Raw genomic sequence first — 18,764 nt, 5'->3', positions numbered from 1 at the left:
GGAGGAAGGTGCATCTGGCCCCAGAGTTGGGAGAAAAAGAACCAGCTGGAACAGCCCCTGGTTGTCAGGGCCTGGGGGATCAGTAGGTTCCAGAAATAGGGGCTCAGAGTCCAGGAAGCTGGGCCTACCGAGACCTTCAGAATCCAGTACAAGAGTGCCGACCTGATGGTGATAACATGCACTCAGAGGTCAGAGGTCATTGCGATTCCCTGCCCTGCCTGGGGTCACATTAAAGAACCCAAGTGAGGGGAAGCAGGGTGGAGGCTGTTCAAGTCCTCCTGGCCTCAGGCTATTGGTAGGAGTGCAGGTGGGGGTGGGTGGGAACACAACGTAAGTGTATATGTGAGTGTGTGTGTGTGTGTGTGTGTGTTGAGGGGATAGATGAGCCTCTGTTGGAGGAAAGCAGAGAATGAGACTAATGGCCACCCCCACCCCCAACCCTGCCTGGTCTAGGGCTTAGATGAGTTCCCCTACTTTCAGCCTGAACCTGGGCAAAATGCCCAGAGCCCGTCCCCATGGCCTTGTTGGAGGTAAGGCTCTGACCCAGGTCCCCAAGGGCCTGGGCCCGGTGCCGGAGACCTAGCGCTGAGTCAGGCTCGAGCCCAGCCTTGGCACTTCACAACCGGAGTGGGGCGTTGCACCGTCTACGGCAGCCACCTCGTCCCTGGTAGAGAGAGGCCAGGGCACAGTACGGGCTGGAGGGGGTCAAGAGCAGGATGGTTTTGCCAGTCTCCCTCCCCCTCCACCACCTCTAGGCTGGGCCAGACAGAGGTGAAGACTCCAGGCCCTCGGGCAGAAGCAGAGCCTCACTCTCTGGCCCGGCCCGGGGTACCGCCTGGCCCGAGGCCCGGGAATAGACTGTGCAGACGAGATGCCATCTGGGATCCGGGCACTGATTCCGGGGGTGGAGAGGCCACCTGGCAGATATCCGCAGGCCTCGCCTCACCCACCACCTCACACATTCATTGAGTAAGCATTTCCTGCCACTTCCCCTGCCCAGCGTCAGAGGCTCCTGCTAGGTGGCCCACAGGAGCCCTTCCAAGCGGAGGCCGACCTCCACACTCCATGGCCCTGGGCTGTCTGAGCTGTCTCGTCTGACAGGCTCAAGCAGGGCTGAGGTTTTCCGTTGCACCCCTCGTTCCCGTCAAACTCAGCCCCTTCGCTCCTCAGTGTTCCAGGTGGAAGTTACCTCTATTTTCCGCCTCCCCATCCCTACCCCTACATAGCCTCTGGGAGCAGAGGGCAGGGCCTGGCACCCGGGGCTGCTCCTCATTCGGTCCTAGCACTGGGCAGGGGGCTGGAGGCAGGCACGATGGGGCGGTGAGGGACAGAAGACCGGGGCAGGGGCATTCCCCAGGTCCACAGCCACCAAAGTTCAGCCCGCCAGGGCCTGCTGGGGCCCACACCTAGTGCTCCCGAGGGATCTAGTTACTGCTCGTCCTGTTCCAGGCGTGTGCGTGTGCGTGTGTGTGTGTGTGTGTGTGTGTGTCTGAGGCACAGCTCCCGGTGGGGGATGTGGGTCTCTGGGGTTATGTGCACCCCAGGCTGCTTGGGGTGGAGGGTGTTACTTCTGTGTGCACCTGTGTTTCTGGAGCACCCAAGTGTGAATTGTGGTTTGTGTGTGTGTGTGTGTGTGTGTGTAAGTGTGTATATAGTGAGGACGAATGGTAGCCACATATGCAGTTGTGCATAAAATGTTGCAGTTCCGTTTTCTTAAAACAACATCAAATTGCATCTGTCCCCTCATCCCTCCTGTGGGCAGATGTGACCTCGGTCCCCTTGGGGCTTCCTGTCCGTCCCCTTCCAGGAGTCTTGCCTGGGGCAAAGCACTGGGGAGTCCCTCTGGCGTATAGCCCACAGTGTATACTTGAAAGCCACTGTTCCTGCCCTCAAGGTCTCACGGCCTGTGGGGACTCTGCCATCTCTGGCCCACGTGCGGGTATGGGATTCTCACAGGCTGGGAACTCTGAGTCCTGGGCGGCGGGGAGTGAAGCACTCAGGAGAGTCCAATGTGAGAAGCCGGCAGCACTTTATTGTGACAGATACATCCATGGATGTGTGCCTTCCGCGCTGCACCTGCTCCCTCCGGTTCCCGTGCCTGAAGGGGTCTAGGTTATGGTCACACAGTTATGCTTTAGAAGTTGGGAGGAATTCTGCCAGGGGACCACCAGGATCTCGAAGTCACAGCGCAGTTTCTGCAGGGAGAGAAGGAGAGGTGGGCGGGGCCCCAGGCCTGACTCCTGGCAACTGCCATCCTCAGCCTGCGACGCTGTGCTCTGGGGTTCGAGAGCGGCGGTCACTGGCCCAAAGGGACAATGACTCAGATGGCCAGGACCAGATCCCAGATCTTGCTAGCCCGCTCCTGTGAGGGAGAAGCCCCAGTCTCCTCCTCTCTGTACCCCACCCTGGCCTGGTGAGTGAGTCATCCAGGTGACAGGGACAGGTTCAGCCAGACATCAGCCTGGCCAACCAGACCAGTTCGGGCCGGACAATCTAGGGCCTTGGGTGCTGGGCAGTGGGGTGCGGGGCTGTTACCTCCTCCTGCACGCCTGTGGCCAGGGGGCAGGTAGTGACATCTACGCCATCTCCGGTGGCCACGTTCTTCCGGCAGGCTGTGCTCCCCATCTCCAGGGTCAGGTAGTACTTGATGCCGGCCACCAGCTGGGGAGGGAGGGCAGGAGCGGGTGAGGGGCACCGGAAAACTACCCCAGACCCAGACCTCTCCCCTCTCTCCACATTCGGCATGCTGGGCTGGGCCTCGGGATTCAGACCCTGGATGGGGAAGTTCTGGCGGCGACCCCTGGGGAGAGGGGCGGAGGCCCGGGCCACACAGGAAGCTGAGACCCAGGTGTGCACATGTCCTGAAGCCCACCGCCCCATCTCCCTCACTCCCCTCTCCCCAGTCCGCCCCTCAGGGCGGGGGCTACCGTGAGGCTAGTGAGAAAGGGCTGGATCCCGTCCACTGAAAGCTGGATAGGTCGTTCATAATGAATTCTTGGCATTAATCCGATTTAAAAAATACATCGTATGAAAATGTCCCGATTACTCTTGTGGCACCCCCTCAACCTGGCCACGGGCTGAAAGCCCTGCTGGCCTGGTGGGAGGCTGCCTCTCTCCCCTGACCCGCCCGCCCGTCCACACCTGACTCTGGGCCTTGAGGATCCTGGTGTCGCGGAAGTAGTAGAGGCTGTTGCTGCCCATGTTGTAGCTGGCCACGGCCGCCTGCGCTGCCTTTTGCACCTGCGGGTCACTGAGTGACAGGTTCTGGCGTTCTCCGACTCTGCGTTCCGCCGGGCGGGCACGGGCGTCACCGGGCAGCGCCAGGAGGCAGAGCGCGAGCAGGCCCAGGCCCAGAGCCCGCGAGAGGCTCGGGGGCGCCATGGCCACGGTCGGTCGTCAGTGTCAGGCCCTCGGGGGCGCGCCGTTTTTATAGGCTAGCGGCCCCGCCCGCCCCGCCCACCCCGCGGCAGAGGCAGAGCCAGGGAGGGATGGGAGCCTGGGCGATCTGAGAGGCCGCCGTCCTCGCGCCAAAGGGGGCAGTCCGTGGCCCCAGCACACCTGTGTCCCCCGCGATGCTGCCCTGCCCTCCAGGGACACACCCAGTTCGTGAGGGAAAGGACCGTGACAGTCCCCGGCAAGTGCCACCATTCAAACAGTTTCATGGAAAGCTCAGCCGGCATGAAATACCGACAACCATTGGCGAGGTCTTACTATTGCCACCGTTTGCTACCTGTGTAACCTGGAAGGAATGCCTTAATCGCTCAGTGCCTCAGTTTCCTTCCTGTAAAATGGGTTGCTGTGAGAACTCAACAGGCAAAGTGCTTGGAGAAGCCCTGGTCCTATAAATATGACAGGAAAGGAGACCAGTGCACTGAGCTGGGCACCATTTGACCCTCCCGGCCAGCATGAAATGGGAGTTGGTAATGTTTCCACCTTACGCAGTGAGCCACAGGACGCAGAGGGGAGAACTGATTTGCCCCAGGATGTCAGCTAGTAAATAGTAAGTGATGATGCTGGCTTTTGAGCCCCGGCAGTCGAACTCAAATCTGTGCTCTCAGACCACGCTGAGCCCAAAAGATGAAGACGGGCCAGAAAGAGGGGTGTGTGTTGTACCAGCTCTGCCGTTTACTGACTGGTGACTTGGACAAGTCCCATGGCCTCCCAAGGCCTCTGTGTCATCATCGAGGATAGGTGACCACTCTTACCTGCTAAGGTTACACTGGCATTAACACCCGGGACTGGGCCACCCATAGGTAAACTGTGCGTGCTGGAGGTAGCAGCCAAATAGGGCACTAGGAGTTTTTTTAGAAAAATCTGGTAATCAATGAACAGCACTGAAGCAGCTAACACGGGAAAAGTCTGAATCTTGGTGGACTTCCTTATTTGTGTTTTAGAGCTCAGTGTAGCTTGTACTTTTAATCACGAGTTGTGGGGGGTAGGGGTGCATTTTGCTCTGGGGCACGAAGATCTTGTTAGTGCTTAGGGCCTCCAGGGATCTCGCTTGGGGCTTGTAAGGGGTAGTGGGTTACAGTACCTGACAAACCGTTGGGGGCTATTACGATGGTGAATATTACGAGCAGGTAGAATTCCCGGTCGGTCGCAGAATCCCAGGGCCAGGAAGGGCCGTGATTTCCTCCCAGGGAGACCCAGACCAGCTGCTCCCCACCCCCTCAGCCCAGCTGTGAAAACCAATCTGGGATTCCAAGGCACAGTCACACAGTCACACAGTCACAGGGTAGGCTCAGGTGTCTGCCTTAAAGGGACAGATGCCCGTTTGTGGGAGAGCCGGCTCACTTGTGGCTTAATGAGGCAGAAACCCAACGTGAGAGAACCTGGGAGGGGGTGGAGTAAGAGGCTCAGGGCAGAGGAAGGAGAGGCAGCCCCAGGGGGCCAGGAGCCTCCCCAGGCTCTCCCGGTCCTGCTCTGCCATTACTTGGAGCTCAGCCATGGCCACACTTACCTCCAACAGCTCCTTGGAAAACTAGCCAAGGCCTCGTCTCTGACCCACCAAGGGCCGGTGGGTCCCTAGCTCGCTGGCCCCTACCCTCCCCCTCACTCCTTTGCACCGGTGCGAATGAGTACCACAGGTTGCACCACAACCTAACAGTCTCCGAAGATCTTTCACCCACTGGTCTATCCCAAGCACTCTTAGGTAGTAAGCATCGAGCTTGTTTTTCAGATGAAGAAAGTGAATCAGAGAGCTCAGGTCATTTGTCTAGGGTCACACAGCTAGAAGCGGTGTCTTGGTGGGAAAAGAGGGATGGGGAAGGCTAAGTAACAATTGCTGGGCTTCTGGTGTGTGCCGGGCCTTGCACCGGGGCCTCGACACACTCTCATCCTCATAACTGCTCTGCGGAAGCCGTTTTACTAGGGAGAAATGGGGGAGGTCAAAGGAAAAGTGTCAAGGGTGGAGCCCGGTGCGTGCCAGCATCCTGGTGTGTGAGTCCCGGACGTGAGTCCCACGTCTCCACGGGGATATGAGGTCTGCTGTGTAGGCGGAGGCTCCCTGGAGGCAGGGGGACCCCAAAAGGATTTTCCCAGGGCTGGGTCTCATCTGGAGAAGAGCCCTCGGCCTGGGCTCCATCCTGTCGGAACCACTCTGGCTTCCAGAAGGAGGCATGGGCCAGGTGTGAGCTCAGGGTTGGCCCTCCCTACTGGCCACAGGGCACAGTCTTCATTTTTGCTGTGGCCCAGGGATCCCAAACCAGGTTGCCCGTGGCACCACCCTCTTGCCTCTGGCCGATGGGTCTTGCTGACCAGGGTGGGCTCTCAACATCTTCACCCTGGGATCAGGCTACTCAGGGCCTCGGTGCTGCCCCCAGAACCCTCTTCCCTGGACTTCCAGTTGGGCCACGGATATTCCCTCCCCCAGGGCTTCGCTCCCCCTGCCCTAAGCACATCTGAGAAAAGAGACGTTAAGGCAAAGAAAGCTGAGATCCAGGAAGCTCCCATCGGTGGAGGAGTGCCCCAGAGTGCCCGGGGCTTCAGGTTCATTAGCCGGTTGAACCTTTACCAACCTATACCAGGTGACAGAGGAGAGAAGTCAGGCTCAGAACAGTGAGCAGCTGGCCCCAGGTCACACGGCAAGTCAAGGAGGCCCTGATTCAGAAGCGGGTCTGGCTGGCTCCTTCAGGCTGTCAGCAGTCGAGGCCACGAGTGACAGTAGAAAGAGCCTTGGGTCCCTGAGGGGGTGTGGGCAACGGGGAGGGGGGTTGATAGGCAAGAACGTATCCTCTGAGCCTTTCACACCGTCTGGGCTGCTACTGGGCCAGAGTGGGGAGGCGTGTCTCAGGCTGGGGTTCATCCTGTAGCCTCCCATTTCCCTCCGGGGACAGCAGGACCCCTTCCGGACTCCAGACCGTGGAAGTTGGGTTCACCCCAAGCTCTGGCCACATCTGAGTACTCATAACTAGAGTGGCCGAGCGGGTCAAGCTCTGGCTGGGTACCGCAGGGGAGGGAGGAACAGGGGGCAGTATCTGCTGACTCCCGTGCCCACCCATGCCCCCTGGCCGGGCACATCCTGTTGAGCAGTTTGGGTTGACATTTAGATAACCTCCTACCCGTCCCCACTCAGGTCTGCTTTCTCCAACATTACAGGCCTTGGTCCCTATGTCCTGCAGGCTAAGTTGGGGCTGGATCTCTGAAGCCACCCTGTCACAAAGTACATTCTAGATGCCTTCTGTCTCCTGCTGCTCTAGGACTGAACCAGGAACTTGTGTGGGATGCACTAAGGGACCCAGATAAAGGGTTTCGACCTTCAACGTGTCACAGACGCTGCCTGAGCCCCAAGTGAGAGGTGAGATAGCAGGTCCCAGCCGCTTCAGAGACAAAGACTGTGGGTGAGGCAGGGAAGGGCCCACGAGACTGTGGGTGAGGAGGAAGCAGAGCGGGCAGTGTGGCCCACGAGCTTCTGCTGGGCGGGCCCCCTTGCCAGAACCACGAGAGGCAAGACCTGCCAACCGGCATGGGCAGGAGCCATGGGAAGGGTGTTGTGGGGGAGGAGGGAGTCTCCATTGCCTCCCGAGCGTCAGCAGCCATCTGGCAGCGTCAGGATTGAGGTAGGGGGAGGGCATGGCCCTGCCGAGCCCCTGCCTGAGCACCCCAGGCCCGCGTGGCAGTGTCACACCGCAAAGGGTTGAGGCTGAGGGGACTCTGAGGTGACCCTGGACCCATCCAGGAAAACATCTGAAACTTAGCCTGAAACTCCACGGACGGCCTGAATTACCACCGCGGTCTGGGAGTCAGACTGGCATCCTCCCAGAAAGTGGTCTGTAACACAAGCTGGGCCCTGCTCTGGCCACCTGGTGCCCTTCCAGGAGGGCTGCTCACTTTCCAGACCCAGCCCCGCACTCACCCCTTACCCCAACCAATAACCATCCTGTTTTCTAAGTAATCACATAATTGCTCTATTCCTGGGGCCTTACTTCTGGTTTCCTTTTTATCCTTCCACTGTTCTGAGATGTAGCTTACACCGAAAAAGCACACAGTACGTATGTGTTAACAAATTAGTCGATGTCTGTATTGCCACCCCCGCCCCCAAGCCCCCCGCTCCTCACACCTCCTTCCCCCAAAGGGAACTACTCCGCTTCTGCTATTGACTTTTACGATAAGCATTTCCTCGTCTTTTTTCTAGAGTCTTACCACCTATACAGGGATCCCTGAGCAGGGATCCACTTAACTTTACGTGAACGGCATCACGGCATTTGACATTTTGGGCGCTCGGTTCACCTGTCATTTGTTCACGTTCACTGGTACCGACAGCCGTTACGGTTGGTCCAGTTGGGGGTTGTTATAAATAAAGCTGCGGTGAACACGCATTCGTGAACACACATTCAGGTGCAGATATGCGAGTCCTTGGCAGTGGCCCCGGGAGCAGACCTGCAGGGTCACAGGATGGGTCTTATCTTTAGTTTTACTAGAAAACGCCCAACTGTTTCCCCAAGGGCTCATACCAATTTACACTCCCACCAGCTGGATGGAAACTGTTGCTTCACTCCCTCATCAGCACTTAGTATTGTTTGACTTTGGAATTTTTGCCAGGGAGTGGACAACGGCATCTCATTTGCCTTTCCGACTCCTGTGATCGAGCACCTTTTCCTAAGCTTATCCGCCATTTGGGGTATTCCTTTCATGGCTGCCATTCAAGTCTTTTACTCTTTTTCTGTCTTGTCTGCTTCGTCTTCATCATAGTCAAGTTCTCTGGATGCAGCCCTGTTGTGTATGTGTGTGGCCCGTATCCTTTCCCACCCTGAGGTAGCACTGCCACTCTCTTTGGTACTTCAGACAAAGTTGCTATCAGCGGAGTTGAGTTTCTCAACTTTTCCTTCACTTTTCCCTTCCCCGGGATCACAAGAACCTTCACATAGTATCTCAATTTTTTGCATTTAATACCTGTCACGCTCCCCTCACCAGACTGTAAGTCCTGCGGGGAGAAGTCTGTAAGCAAGGAGTTCCTCATTAGTGGTCCGGGGAAAGAAACAAAGCCAAGCAGGGCTGGGTGCCACACAGCAGCGTTATACCTGATCCTTACAACCACCTCATTTGCCAAGTGGGAAAACAGAGCCTTGGAGAGGCCAAGTGACGTGACCAGGGAACAAAGGGCCCTCAGGTACATGGGTTTTGAGCTACATTTTGAGGGCCAATCTGGCAACTTCCGAGCAGGAAGTCCATGGTCAAATTAGTCTCTGTGAGCCTCTGGTTTCCTCACCTACAACAGAAAAAACAATTACCTCTTACCAGGGGAGAAAAATATGTTTGCAAAGATCTTAGCTGCGGGCCTGGTTAACACTGACCGTTCAACAAAGACCAGGACAAAAATATACCCAACAAAAGTATAACTCACTCGAGCCCGCGTAGTTGTGATGTCCATGTTCTTTCTGGCTCCCTAACCTCCCTAAGAGAGCCAGAGGCCTGGCCACTCCTCCCAAAGGCCAGGAAAGCACCCGATGATTGGCAGGTGAACTCTTACCTACATCTGATTCACCCTCTTCCCGGTACCCTGGACTCCCACTGACTTTTCCACCAGGTGCTGCCTAGCCCAGATGTTGACTCGGATGACATGTGGAACATCACAGCCCACCCAGATCCCAGGGAGATATCAGCCCACACTCCCTGCCAGGTTACTAAGGGACACGCCAAAGCACCTGGCTGAGGCCTACGTGGCTAGGGTGGCTACCCTCCCGGGTAGGAAGGAAGCCGCCAGTTTCGATCTGCGCTGATAAGGAGTGTCGCAGACCTGGTCAGTCTGTGGGGAAGTCCCAGCCCACCTGCTTTTCAACGCACAAAGCCCAGTCAGGAAGGCCACTGACTTTATTGATTTAAAAAACTTTACAAGGACAGTGACTGTTTTGCCAAAAAAGAGCCAAATAGCATAAAACAGACCAGAGGTGGGGGTGGGAGTGGGGGTCAGGGAAGGGCCTGGAATCCACTCGGAGAAGCTGGTAATTGTTGACATGAAATTGGCAGGGGAAGGAGAAGGGAAATGCATGCAAGGGCGAGAATTTCAAAAAGTTGAAATGGTGAGGGGAGAGAACTCCCAAAAGACCTTGGAGTACATCAGAGGTGGAGTACGACAACAGCAATCTCTTCCTTTGTAGAGGACAGGGGAGGAGTCCCCACGCGGCTGCAAACTCTGGAGACTCCATGCTGGGGCCAGGGGCTGGGGGCTCCCCGGAGAGCCTCACAAGAAGGCGTCGCACCACTCCCGAAGGCACCCGAAGCAGTCCCGGGACTGCTTGGCATTGGCACCGCATGTGTCCTTCAGCCATTCCCGGAAGAGATCTTCATCTTTCTTTAGCACCAGGAACTGGCCAAGGACCACGTACGCCTGCACAACAGGCAAAGTAAAGGGCATGCTCCTCAGTGCTCGAAGGCCACTACTGTGGCTTCAAAGCACGTGAGGCTGGCAGGTCCGACAGGCTCTGGCTACCCCTTCAGATCACACACCACTGTCCACCCCCAACAGTTACTCTCGCTTTCCTCACCCCTAACTGCCAGGAAACATGGTAGTCTGCCCTACCCACGCCCCCCCCCCCAGATGCATGCAGTCACCCCGCACCTTGTCAAAGCCCCTTTCCTCCAGCTTCTTGCCCAACACTTCACCAATCCCGGCCAGGCTCCCCACTGGCTTTTCCCCCATGGGCTCTGCCACGAAGTCTCGGTGCTTTTGGGAGGTTGTCATCTTGATCAGCTTAATCTAGGAATCCCAAGAAAAGGGAGTTAGGGCTGAAAACCGGGAACTCCCAAGGGCCCAGGGGCCCTGTTCTAGTAAGAGAACGCGAAACCAGCCATTGCGGCGGCTAACCCGATCCTCCTCCTTTCACGGAGGAGAGAACGAGGGTCCAAGAAGAGTGTTTTCCCCGCCAGGCAAAAGAACCTTTCCCTGCGGGATCTGGGTTTTAGCGCTGCCCAGGAGGAAAAACTCTCCTGCCCTCACAGATGGCGCACTCGGGGCAGCGGGAAGATTCCCAGAGTCGGTGGCCGGGGCCCTCCCTGAGCTGTCACTCCCTGTGTGACCTTGGCTGGGCTAAGAAGGCACTGACCCCGCCAGGAGCGGCTCCCCTGGGCCGAAAAGCCAACGAAGGGTCGCTCTGCCCCCACTCGCCCGCGCACGCCGCTCACAGAGCGAACGCGCTGGCCGGAGCGCGCGCACCTGCTCCTCCCGCGCGGCGGGGTCCACGCACGCGCTCCCGCCCCGCCCTCCGGCCCCGCCCCACGCGCGCCGCCCCGCCCCCTCCACGCGCCGCCGCGCCCCGCCCCGCCCTCTCCCCGCCCGGCGGCCGAGCCCTCTCCGAGGGCGCAGCCTCTAGGCCGCTCCAGCGCTCGGGCCCCTCTCCACCCCTCCTCCCCGCGCCTCCTCCCGCCTCCAGCTCCGGCCCTGCTCCGCAGCTAGCGCTCACCGGCAGCTCCCGCTCCCGTAACGGCTCCTCCCGCCACCCGGCTGCTCCGAGCGATACCTCAACCCACTAGAACTTTCTTCCACTTCCGCTTCCGGGTCGCCTCAAGAGCCGCCTGTGAAAAAAAGTTCCGAATTGGGCACTTCTAGCCGCCTCGAGCCATAGAGATGAGGCGCTCTCGACCTCAGCGGCGCCTTTAAGTAGGCTTGGCTTTCGGGTTGCCTCTCGGGAAGCCCGGCTGCCTTCTGTGGTCTCGCTTCTCGGGCAGTATGTCCGGTCTCAGGAAGCTGGGGCGTCGGAGAAAACGCCATTCCCCGCTGCACGCATCGGGAACTTAAAAACTTAGCCTCGGCTGACCTGGCGGTGGGAAGAGTTAAAGAGACGGACGAGGCGGGGAAGGGTAGCCAGGAGGCTTCCGAGGTAGCACCGGAAGTACGGTGCTCGGAAGGATCCGACCCAGGAGGGCTCGCGTAGTCCTCGTCGTCACTGGGCTTGGAGGAGTCGGCTAGAAGTCAGAGGCGCGGGGGACCTGAGTATATGTCCACGCCATCGTCGTGACCGCCGGCAGGCCCCTTTTCTGTGCCTTCGTTGGCTTAGCTGCGAAGTGAGTCGTGGGCGAGCTGCTCTCAGCGTCCTGGAGATCGAGGTCGTTCGGGCAGCGCCCGTGGGAGACGAAGGCCAGAGAGTAAGTGTGGGTCTCGCTCTCAGCGTCTTTCCTCCAGGAGAGGGAGGGAGGAGGGCAGGGGACAGCAGCTAGAGGTGACACTTTGGAAACCTTCAGCCTTGGTGGAACGAGTCTTGTCTTCTCAGTACCCAAGTCAGAAATCAGATGCCGCAGACCAAGCCGGCTTACCCGACCTTTTATGAACTTGTTCCTGGCTCGGACCATCGGTCTCTGACTATAGTGTGTTGAAAAATTGAGCATCTGTGTTGTGTGGCTGTGCTAGGGATGTACGGATGTGTTGAGGAACATACAGTTAGGTCCTCACACACTCCTTCCCCGGGCGGTTGCTGGAATGACTTATTTCTGTAGGACATGTATTTAGTTTCTGATTGTGCCAGCACATGTGGTAACAGGAGGGGGTTTTTTATATTTATTTAAAAATGTTTACTTAATGGGGCGCCTGGGTGGCGCAGTCGGTTAAGCGTCCGACTTCAGCCAGGTCACGATCTCGCGGTCCGTGAGTTCGAGCCCCGCGTCAGGCTCTGGGCTGATGGCTCGGAGCCTGGAGCCTGTTTCCGATTCTGTGTCTCCCTCTCTCTCTGCCCCTCCCCCGTTCATGCTCTGTCTCTCTCTGTCCCAAAAATAAAAATAAACGTTGAAAAAAAAATATTTTAAAAATGTTTACTTAAAATGTTTATTTCAGGGGGCGCCTGGGTGGCTCAGTCGGTGGAGCGTACAACTTTGGCTCAGGTCATGATCTTGCGGTCCCTGAGTTGAGTCCCTGAGTTCGAGCCCTGCGGCGGGGCTCTGTGCTGACAGCTGGGAGCCTGGAGCCTGCTTCAGATTTTGTGTCTTCTCTCCCTGCCTCTCTCTTGCTCGTGCTCTGTCTCTCTCGGTTTTAAAAGTAAATATACATACATACATACATACATACATACATAATTAAATGTTTATTTAGAGAGAGAGAATGAATCCCAAGCAGACTCCTAAATAAATAAGTAAATAAATAGAATGTTTATTTAGAGAGAGAGAGAGATTGAATCCCAAGCAGACTCCACGCTCAGCACAGAGCCAGACTCCCGGCTTGATCTCACAGCTGCAAGATGAGGACCTTAGACGATCTCAAGAGTTGGACACTTAATCTACTGAGCCACACAAGCACCCCAGTCAGTTGTTTTTATGTGCCATATGCTGTGCTAAGTGCTTTGCTTGCCTTATTTTATTCTACTAACGGTGATCAGAGTTAGCTATTATTTTTCTCTGAAACTAGGGAAGTTGAACAGCTGGGACATAGCCAAGATAGAATTTGAACCTTAGTAATTAGATTTTAAAGGTCATGTTCTTAACCAGGACATAGTCACTCGTCAGTAAAAGGTCTTTCTCCATCTTCAGAACAGTCCTGGGTTCTGAACTTGCCATCGAAGAAACCCGGGAGGAGGAGTTGACAGTCTTCCCATCCCTCACCCCCCTGGGACGGGCCCCAGCATGTCTCAGGCCACCAAGAGGAAGCATGTGGTGAAGGAGGTGCTGGGGGAGCATATGGTGCCCTCTGACCAGCAGCAGATCGTGAGGGTGAGTGGCATTGGGCATAAGCGGCTCTGCCTCCCCATCCTTCTACTCCCCTTGGACCCCTAGCACGGCGGTAAGGTGCAGCACAGCTCACTGAGTATTTGAGCTGGCTGACGAGGCTGACTGGTTCTTGGTCTCTCTTGGACCAGGTACTCAGGACCCCAGGGAACAATCTGCATGAGGTGGAGACAGCCCAGGGGCAGCGCTTCCTGGTGAGCATGCCCTCCAAATACCGGAAGAACATCTGGATCAAGAGAGGTGAGAGAGGTAGCCCTGTAGGAGACAACTGTTTCCTGGGGGCTTGGTTTCCCCCGCTGCGAGCAGGATTTATTGTGTCTTTTCTCCTGTCTTACCTGCAGGCGACTTTCTCATTGTTGACCCGATTGAAGAGGGAGAAAAAGTGAAGGCCGAGATCTCCTTTGTGCTCTGCAAAGACCATGTGCGCTCTCTGCAGAAGGAAGGGCTCTGGTAGGGTGGTCCCCTTGGTCACTGCCTGTCTCATTTTGGGGGATATTGACTTCCTAGCTGTGGAGGTGGGGGAGGGAAGATGGCATCCCAGGCAGGGACAGCTGGAAACAGCTTTTTTGCTGATAGATTTTTCTGTCTTTTCTGACCCTGGTTCTTCTCTTGGTACAGGCCTGAGGCCTTCTCAGAAGTGGCTGAGAAGCACAACAACAGTAGGAACAGGTGAGGAACAAGCCTTAGGACAGAAAATAGGGGCTGAGGCCTTGGAGACTCGAGGGGAAAACAGAGACCTTCTTTCTATCTGCGTAGAGTCCCTGGTGAGAGCTCCAGAATATGTGGTTGTGAGTGTGGCTTGAAAGTCAGATGCCTGGGGTTAAAATCATGGCAATACCACTTGTAAATGAATGGCTTAAGCAGGTTACTTCATCTCTTAGGCTTGGATTTCCCCGCCTGTAAGATGGGAGCTTTGTGAGGATTAAAGGAGTTAATGCTTGTAAAATTGGTTAGTATAGCACTTGGTATGTAGTGTGAGTCCATTGAGTGTTGGTGATTGGACTCCTTATTAAAACCAGTGGTTCTTGCAGACTTTTGATGTGAGGTGGGAGGTAGTCTTTAGACAATATTTCTTGGCCTTATGCCCTCCTTTTTACGGGGCTCCTTGATTGCCAGTCTAGTTTTTCCAGAAGGCATTGGGTTAACCCTGTCCCTTTCCCCCATGCAGACAGACTCCGCCAGAACTCCCAGTGGAGCCACAGTCATCAGGAGAAGAGTCCAGCTCTGAAGATGATTCTGACCTCTTTGTTAACACCAACCGCAGACAGTATCATGAGAGCGAGGAGGAGAGCGAAGAGGAAGAGGCAGCCTGAGTCCCTCGACCCGCTTCTCTTGCCCAGAGACTAGGATTGGCTCCTCTGAGCTCAGACATTCCGGGGTGCTCTGCAGATCCTCCCCCTCTGGATGGGGGACAAGGCAGGACCCCTCTCTGAACTGACCTTCTGCTCAAGGAGAATTAAACCCCTGGTGGGTGACGACTTGTGCTGGTGTCTGAGTGGCTCTCTGGAGGGAGGAGGGATTCGTGAAGTTACAGACTGCTCCTTGGTGCAGGTCCTAAACAGGCAGGAGATGGAAATGGCTGGAACCTTTCCTAGATTCTCACTGGGCACTCAGTAAGTGCCAGGCCCTGTGCTGTGCCTTCATGCATGTATTTACTAACTGGGAGCAATCCTTCTCTGTTGCCTGCTGGCAAGTAATACTGAGTCAGGCATTCAGGAGCACGGCGGAAGGATCTAGTGCCTCCGCCTCTAAGAGACACTCAGGACAAATTTCATAGTGCCTCGTAAGCTGTTTTCCTGGCATGCCAGTCACCACGACTGCAGGAATGCCCACCTCCGTGCTGTGGTGTACATCCTCTGCCTGGTGGCGGCCTTGTGGCTACACAGACCATTACTCCTCAGCCCTCTTGCAAACCATCCCACTTGTCCTCTGAAGCTCATAATTCCGGCCATACACTCCCTCTTCGTTATTGGCCTTGACCTAATCACTGTTCAGATGTTGAAGAGTTTACCCCCTGGCTTAGAGTCTTCTATTCCTGCTTCTGTCGTCATTTTCTTTTTTTTTTTTTTTTAATTTTTTTTCAACGTTTTTATTTATTTTTGGGACAGAGAGAGACAGAGCATGAATTGGGGAGGGGCAGAGAGAGAGGGAGACACAGAATCGGAAACAGGCTCCAGGCTCTGAGCCATCAGCCCAGAGCCTGACGCGGGGCTCGAACTCACGGACCGCGAGATCGTGACCTGGCTGAAGTCGGACGCTTAACCGACTGCGCCACCCAGGCGCCCCTCTGTCGTCATTTTCTACCTCCTGGGGGTGGGTCTCTTCAACACTGTATGTGGCCCCCTACTTCTTTGTCTTCCACTTCAGGCCTGCTGCCTGTGTCTTCGGTCCCTCCCTGGATCCCTGCCATTGGTAGGAATTGCCCTTCTCGAATTCATACATCTGTGCAGTCACCACCTCCTGGCTTTCTCGCTTGCTAGCTCAACTACCTCCTCTTTATCTTTATCTGCAGGCCTCCCCCCACCCCCCCACCCCACTCCTTTCCCTTCTTACTGTTACTCTCCTATCTCCACTTCCCTATACCCTCCCGCTCCCTTCTGTCCCTCCACTGTGTTCATCTAGTAAAACCTAACCCTGGCCAACCCGTTTACCTCTCTGCTTATGCTCAAGTAACTGCTAGAGAAAACAGCCAACCTAGCTCACTAGTTTTACCTTAAATTCATAATTAACAAAACCTCAAGTGGACACTGAGCACTGCCTAGCAGATCTTCTCTGGGATGTTGTATTTCAGAACTTTTATATTGTCTGCCAATTCCTCCTTCTCCTCTTAGGTGTTGACCACATACTTCGTTAAATCATAGCCTTTGGAGGGAACTCTCACCTCTCCGTTACCAAGCGTACAGATGTGCTCATGGATTGTCTTGTCTCTAATTTCCCCATGTAATCCAGTGGGACTAAAACCTTTTCTCTTGTGCTTTGGAGCTTGTCTGTCCTCCTGCTTAAGGACTGTATGGAAGTTTTGGTTTTTGTCATCCTTTCTACTGGATGTGTTAGCATCGAACATGCTGTAGACTCTCTCATCCAAAACAGCCTGAAACACCTGTCGCTGTTCCCACATCCTCTCCAGCTACTGCTTCATTTATCTGCTTCTTGTTCACTTTCCTTTATAGTATCTTAGGATAGCTTTAAACGTATACATGTGTATGTGTTTGTATGTCTGTGTGTACAAAAAATAAACTTCAGGTGAGTTAAGGATATGTATGTGTGTGTATATTGAACTTGGCTGAAATTTATTTTTTATGGGAAGTGACTTTTGCTAAAGGGATAGTCATCCGTATACCATCTACTGAAGGGGTCATTCTTCACAGATTTAAGGTATCTTTTTAAAATAAATGAAATTCCTGCGTATTTATGGGTCTCCTTTCGGAATTTCTAATCTGTTGATGTATGTGCACGTACCACGTTTTATGGCAGGATTAATAATCTCATAGCTCACTCCTCTCTGCCTTACTATTCCTTGAAAATTTCATATTTTCTCTTACATAAGAACTCTAAAAGGAACTTGTTAATTTCCACTTAAAAATCCTGTTGAGATTTTCATTGGCAGGGTTTTAAATCTAGCTTGAGGGGTGCCTGGGTGGCTCAGTCAGTTAAGTGTCTGACTTCAGGTCATGATCTCACGGTTCATGAGTTCGAGCCCCACATTGGGCTGTGTGCTGATAGCTCAGAGCCTAGAGCCTGCTTCAGATTCTGGGTCTCCTGCTCTCTGTGCTCCTCCTCTGCTCATTCTCTCTCTCTCTCAAACATTAATAAGTGAATAAATCTCCTAGCTCAATTTGGAGAAAAGCGCTATCTTAACTGGTGAGCCATGAGATCATGACACTTAACAGGCTGTGCCACCCAGACGCCCCTGAATTCTTTAGTTCTCGTGGTTTTTCAGTTAATTCTCTTGGCTTTCTGGGTAGTCCAGTCATGTCCCACTGGTGGTAGTTTTATCCTTGACACTCTTTTTTCTTTAGGGATTACAGGGATCAGGACCCCCAGTGTAACGTTGGGTGGCATCCTTGTTTTTCTCCCAATGGGAATGGTTCTCATGTGTCCTCACACAGTTCTTGCTCTAAGTTTCTGCTAGATAAACTCCATTAGGCTGAAAATGTTTCCTTCTGTTCCCAGCTTGCTGAAGGTTTTTACCCTTTATTTAACAGTGATGGATTTTGCTATCTACTGAGTTAACCAAAAGTCTTCATTTTATTACTGCGCTGCTGTCCTTGGGTTTGCTTGTCAGCCCTGTTTAGTTTTAGAGGATTTGTTCATTTCTTTAGGATTTTTATATTTACTTCTGGGCCAATTTCACTTTTTGTTTTAATGATGTCGCTGTTCCATTTTGATAACAGCATTATGCTAGCCTTGTAGAATGGATTTGGAGATGTTTAATCTTCATCTTTTTCTTTGTTCTGCAATAATTTGTAGAACAGGAGTAATTTGTTGCCTCAAAGTTTGGTAGGCTTTATTTCTAAAAATATCTCTGTTTGGTTCCTTTTTAAGGGGTAGATCTTTGCTTTTTAATTCTGTGCCATTTTATTCAGGTTTTCTATCCTTGAGTCCATTTTGGCAGTTTATATTTTGTGAGTCGTATTTCATGTGTATTTAAGCCGTTTGGGGCATCATTTTGGACTTTCTTACTTATAAGCGACAAAATCTAACTCCAACTAGCAGAAGCAAACCAGGGCTCGTTGACAGAGGTCTAAGAATACAGCTCTAGGCAGAGCTGATCCAGGTCCGGCATGATTTCGTTAGGACTCTCCTTTGTTTTTTGGATTACCTCTGCTTCTGTAGGTGGACGAATCTCTTTCTCCCTACCATTGTTTTCTGCAGGAAGCTCCGGTTTACATTCAGTCCTTACAGGCAAAGAGTTCCTCCCTTAGCGTCTGTGTATTTCACAGACGATCAGTGGGTATTCTTGGGTCACTGGCCCTCCTGAGCAAGCGCTGTGGCCAGGGCTGAATAGGGAGGATGGGGGTTTGGTGGGAGGCGAGATGAGCCAAACCTGATTCATATGTACCACGTGCTCCATAGAATAGAGGTTTTTTTACCAGAATAAGGAGACGGGGTGAGAGCAGTTAAAACCAACAAACATTTGTCCTGTATTCTGTGCATTTTATTTTCTTTGACTAGCTTTGCAAGATGTCTGCCTACTTTATTGGCCCTTTCTTTCTGTTTCTTTGCATTTATTTGCTCAAAGCTACCTTATTGAGTTGTGTGCTTAATTTCAGTCGTGTTTTCTAACATTTGTGGCTACCAGTGTTCCTCTGAGTACTCCTTTGACTGTCACCCGCTTGGTCATGTGTATCTGCGGTTTTTTTTGGCATTGTATCTGTAAGCCTGGCCTTAGATATTTCTCTAGCTTTCAGTGATTGTGTGATGTACCTAATAGCCCCTGTTTTCCCCCTAAAACCTTTTCATCACCATTTCTCCATCTCTTCTCAGTCTTTTAGCTCCTGTGGGTCGTAGCTAAGCTTCCCGATGCGGGTACAGTCCTGTGTTCTGCATAGTACTCCCCTTTGCCATTCTCTGAAGTTGAATGCCCCCTCCATTTCCCAACTTAGCGGCAGAATCCA

The 18,764-nt window shown here is 53.9% G+C and overlaps 3 protein-coding genes across 4 annotated transcripts; 1 reads left to right on the top strand and 2 right to left on the bottom strand.

The window, feature by feature from the left end:
- Positions 1-2,012: 2,012 nt before the first annotated feature.
- On the bottom strand, positions 2,013-3,396 carry CST6 (cystatin E/M). Its single transcript, XM_030332416.1, has 3 exons — positions 3,142-3,396; positions 2,536-2,661; positions 2,013-2,195 (listed from the first exon to the last, which is right to left on the bottom strand). The coding sequence occupies exons 1-3, from the start codon at positions 3,379-3,381 to the stop codon at positions 2,109-2,111; spliced, it is 453 nt and encodes a 150-aa protein (XP_030188276.1). The 5' UTR covers positions 3,382-3,396; the 3' UTR covers positions 2,013-2,108.
- A 5,895-nt stretch (positions 3,397-9,291) lies between these two features.
- Positions 9,292-10,999, bottom strand: BANF1 (BAF nuclear assembly factor 1). 2 transcript variants are annotated; one of them, XM_030332417.1, is made up of 3 exons: positions 10,899-10,999; positions 10,058-10,195; positions 9,292-9,826 (listed from the first exon to the last, which is right to left on the bottom strand). In XM_030332417.1, exons 2-3 carry the CDS (start codon positions 10,178-10,180, stop codon positions 9,680-9,682), a joined length of 270 nt encoding a protein of 89 aa, XP_030188277.1. In that variant the 5' UTR covers positions 10,181-10,195; positions 10,899-10,999; the 3' UTR covers positions 9,292-9,679. The 2 variants fall into 2 exon arrangements, with proteins under 2 accessions (XP_030188277.1, XP_032450820.1); XM_032594929.1 differs by lacking the exon at positions 10,899-10,999 and adding an exon at positions 10,542-10,653.
- Positions 11,000-11,307: 308 nt separating this feature from the next.
- On the top strand, positions 11,308-15,027 carry EIF1AD (eukaryotic translation initiation factor 1A domain containing). The gene is made up of 6 exons (XM_030332415.1): positions 11,308-11,580; positions 12,952-13,131; positions 13,278-13,386; positions 13,488-13,596; positions 13,765-13,815; positions 14,315-15,027. The coding sequence occupies exons 2-6, from the start codon at positions 13,045-13,047 to the stop codon at positions 14,457-14,459; spliced, it is 501 nt and encodes a 166-aa protein (XP_030188275.1). The 5' UTR covers positions 11,308-11,580; positions 12,952-13,044; the 3' UTR covers positions 14,460-15,027.
- The last annotated feature ends 3,737 nt before the right edge of the window (positions 15,028-18,764 follow it).

This window comes from Lynx canadensis, chromosome D1 (assembly GCF_007474595.2).
Source record: "Lynx canadensis isolate LIC74 chromosome D1, mLynCan4.pri.v2, whole genome shotgun sequence".
NCBI classification, from domain to species: Eukaryota; Metazoa; Chordata; class Mammalia; order Carnivora; family Felidae; genus Lynx; species Lynx canadensis.
The sequence above is the reverse complement of the archived record's forward strand: the minus strand, read 5'-3'. Positions and strand labels throughout refer to the sequence as shown.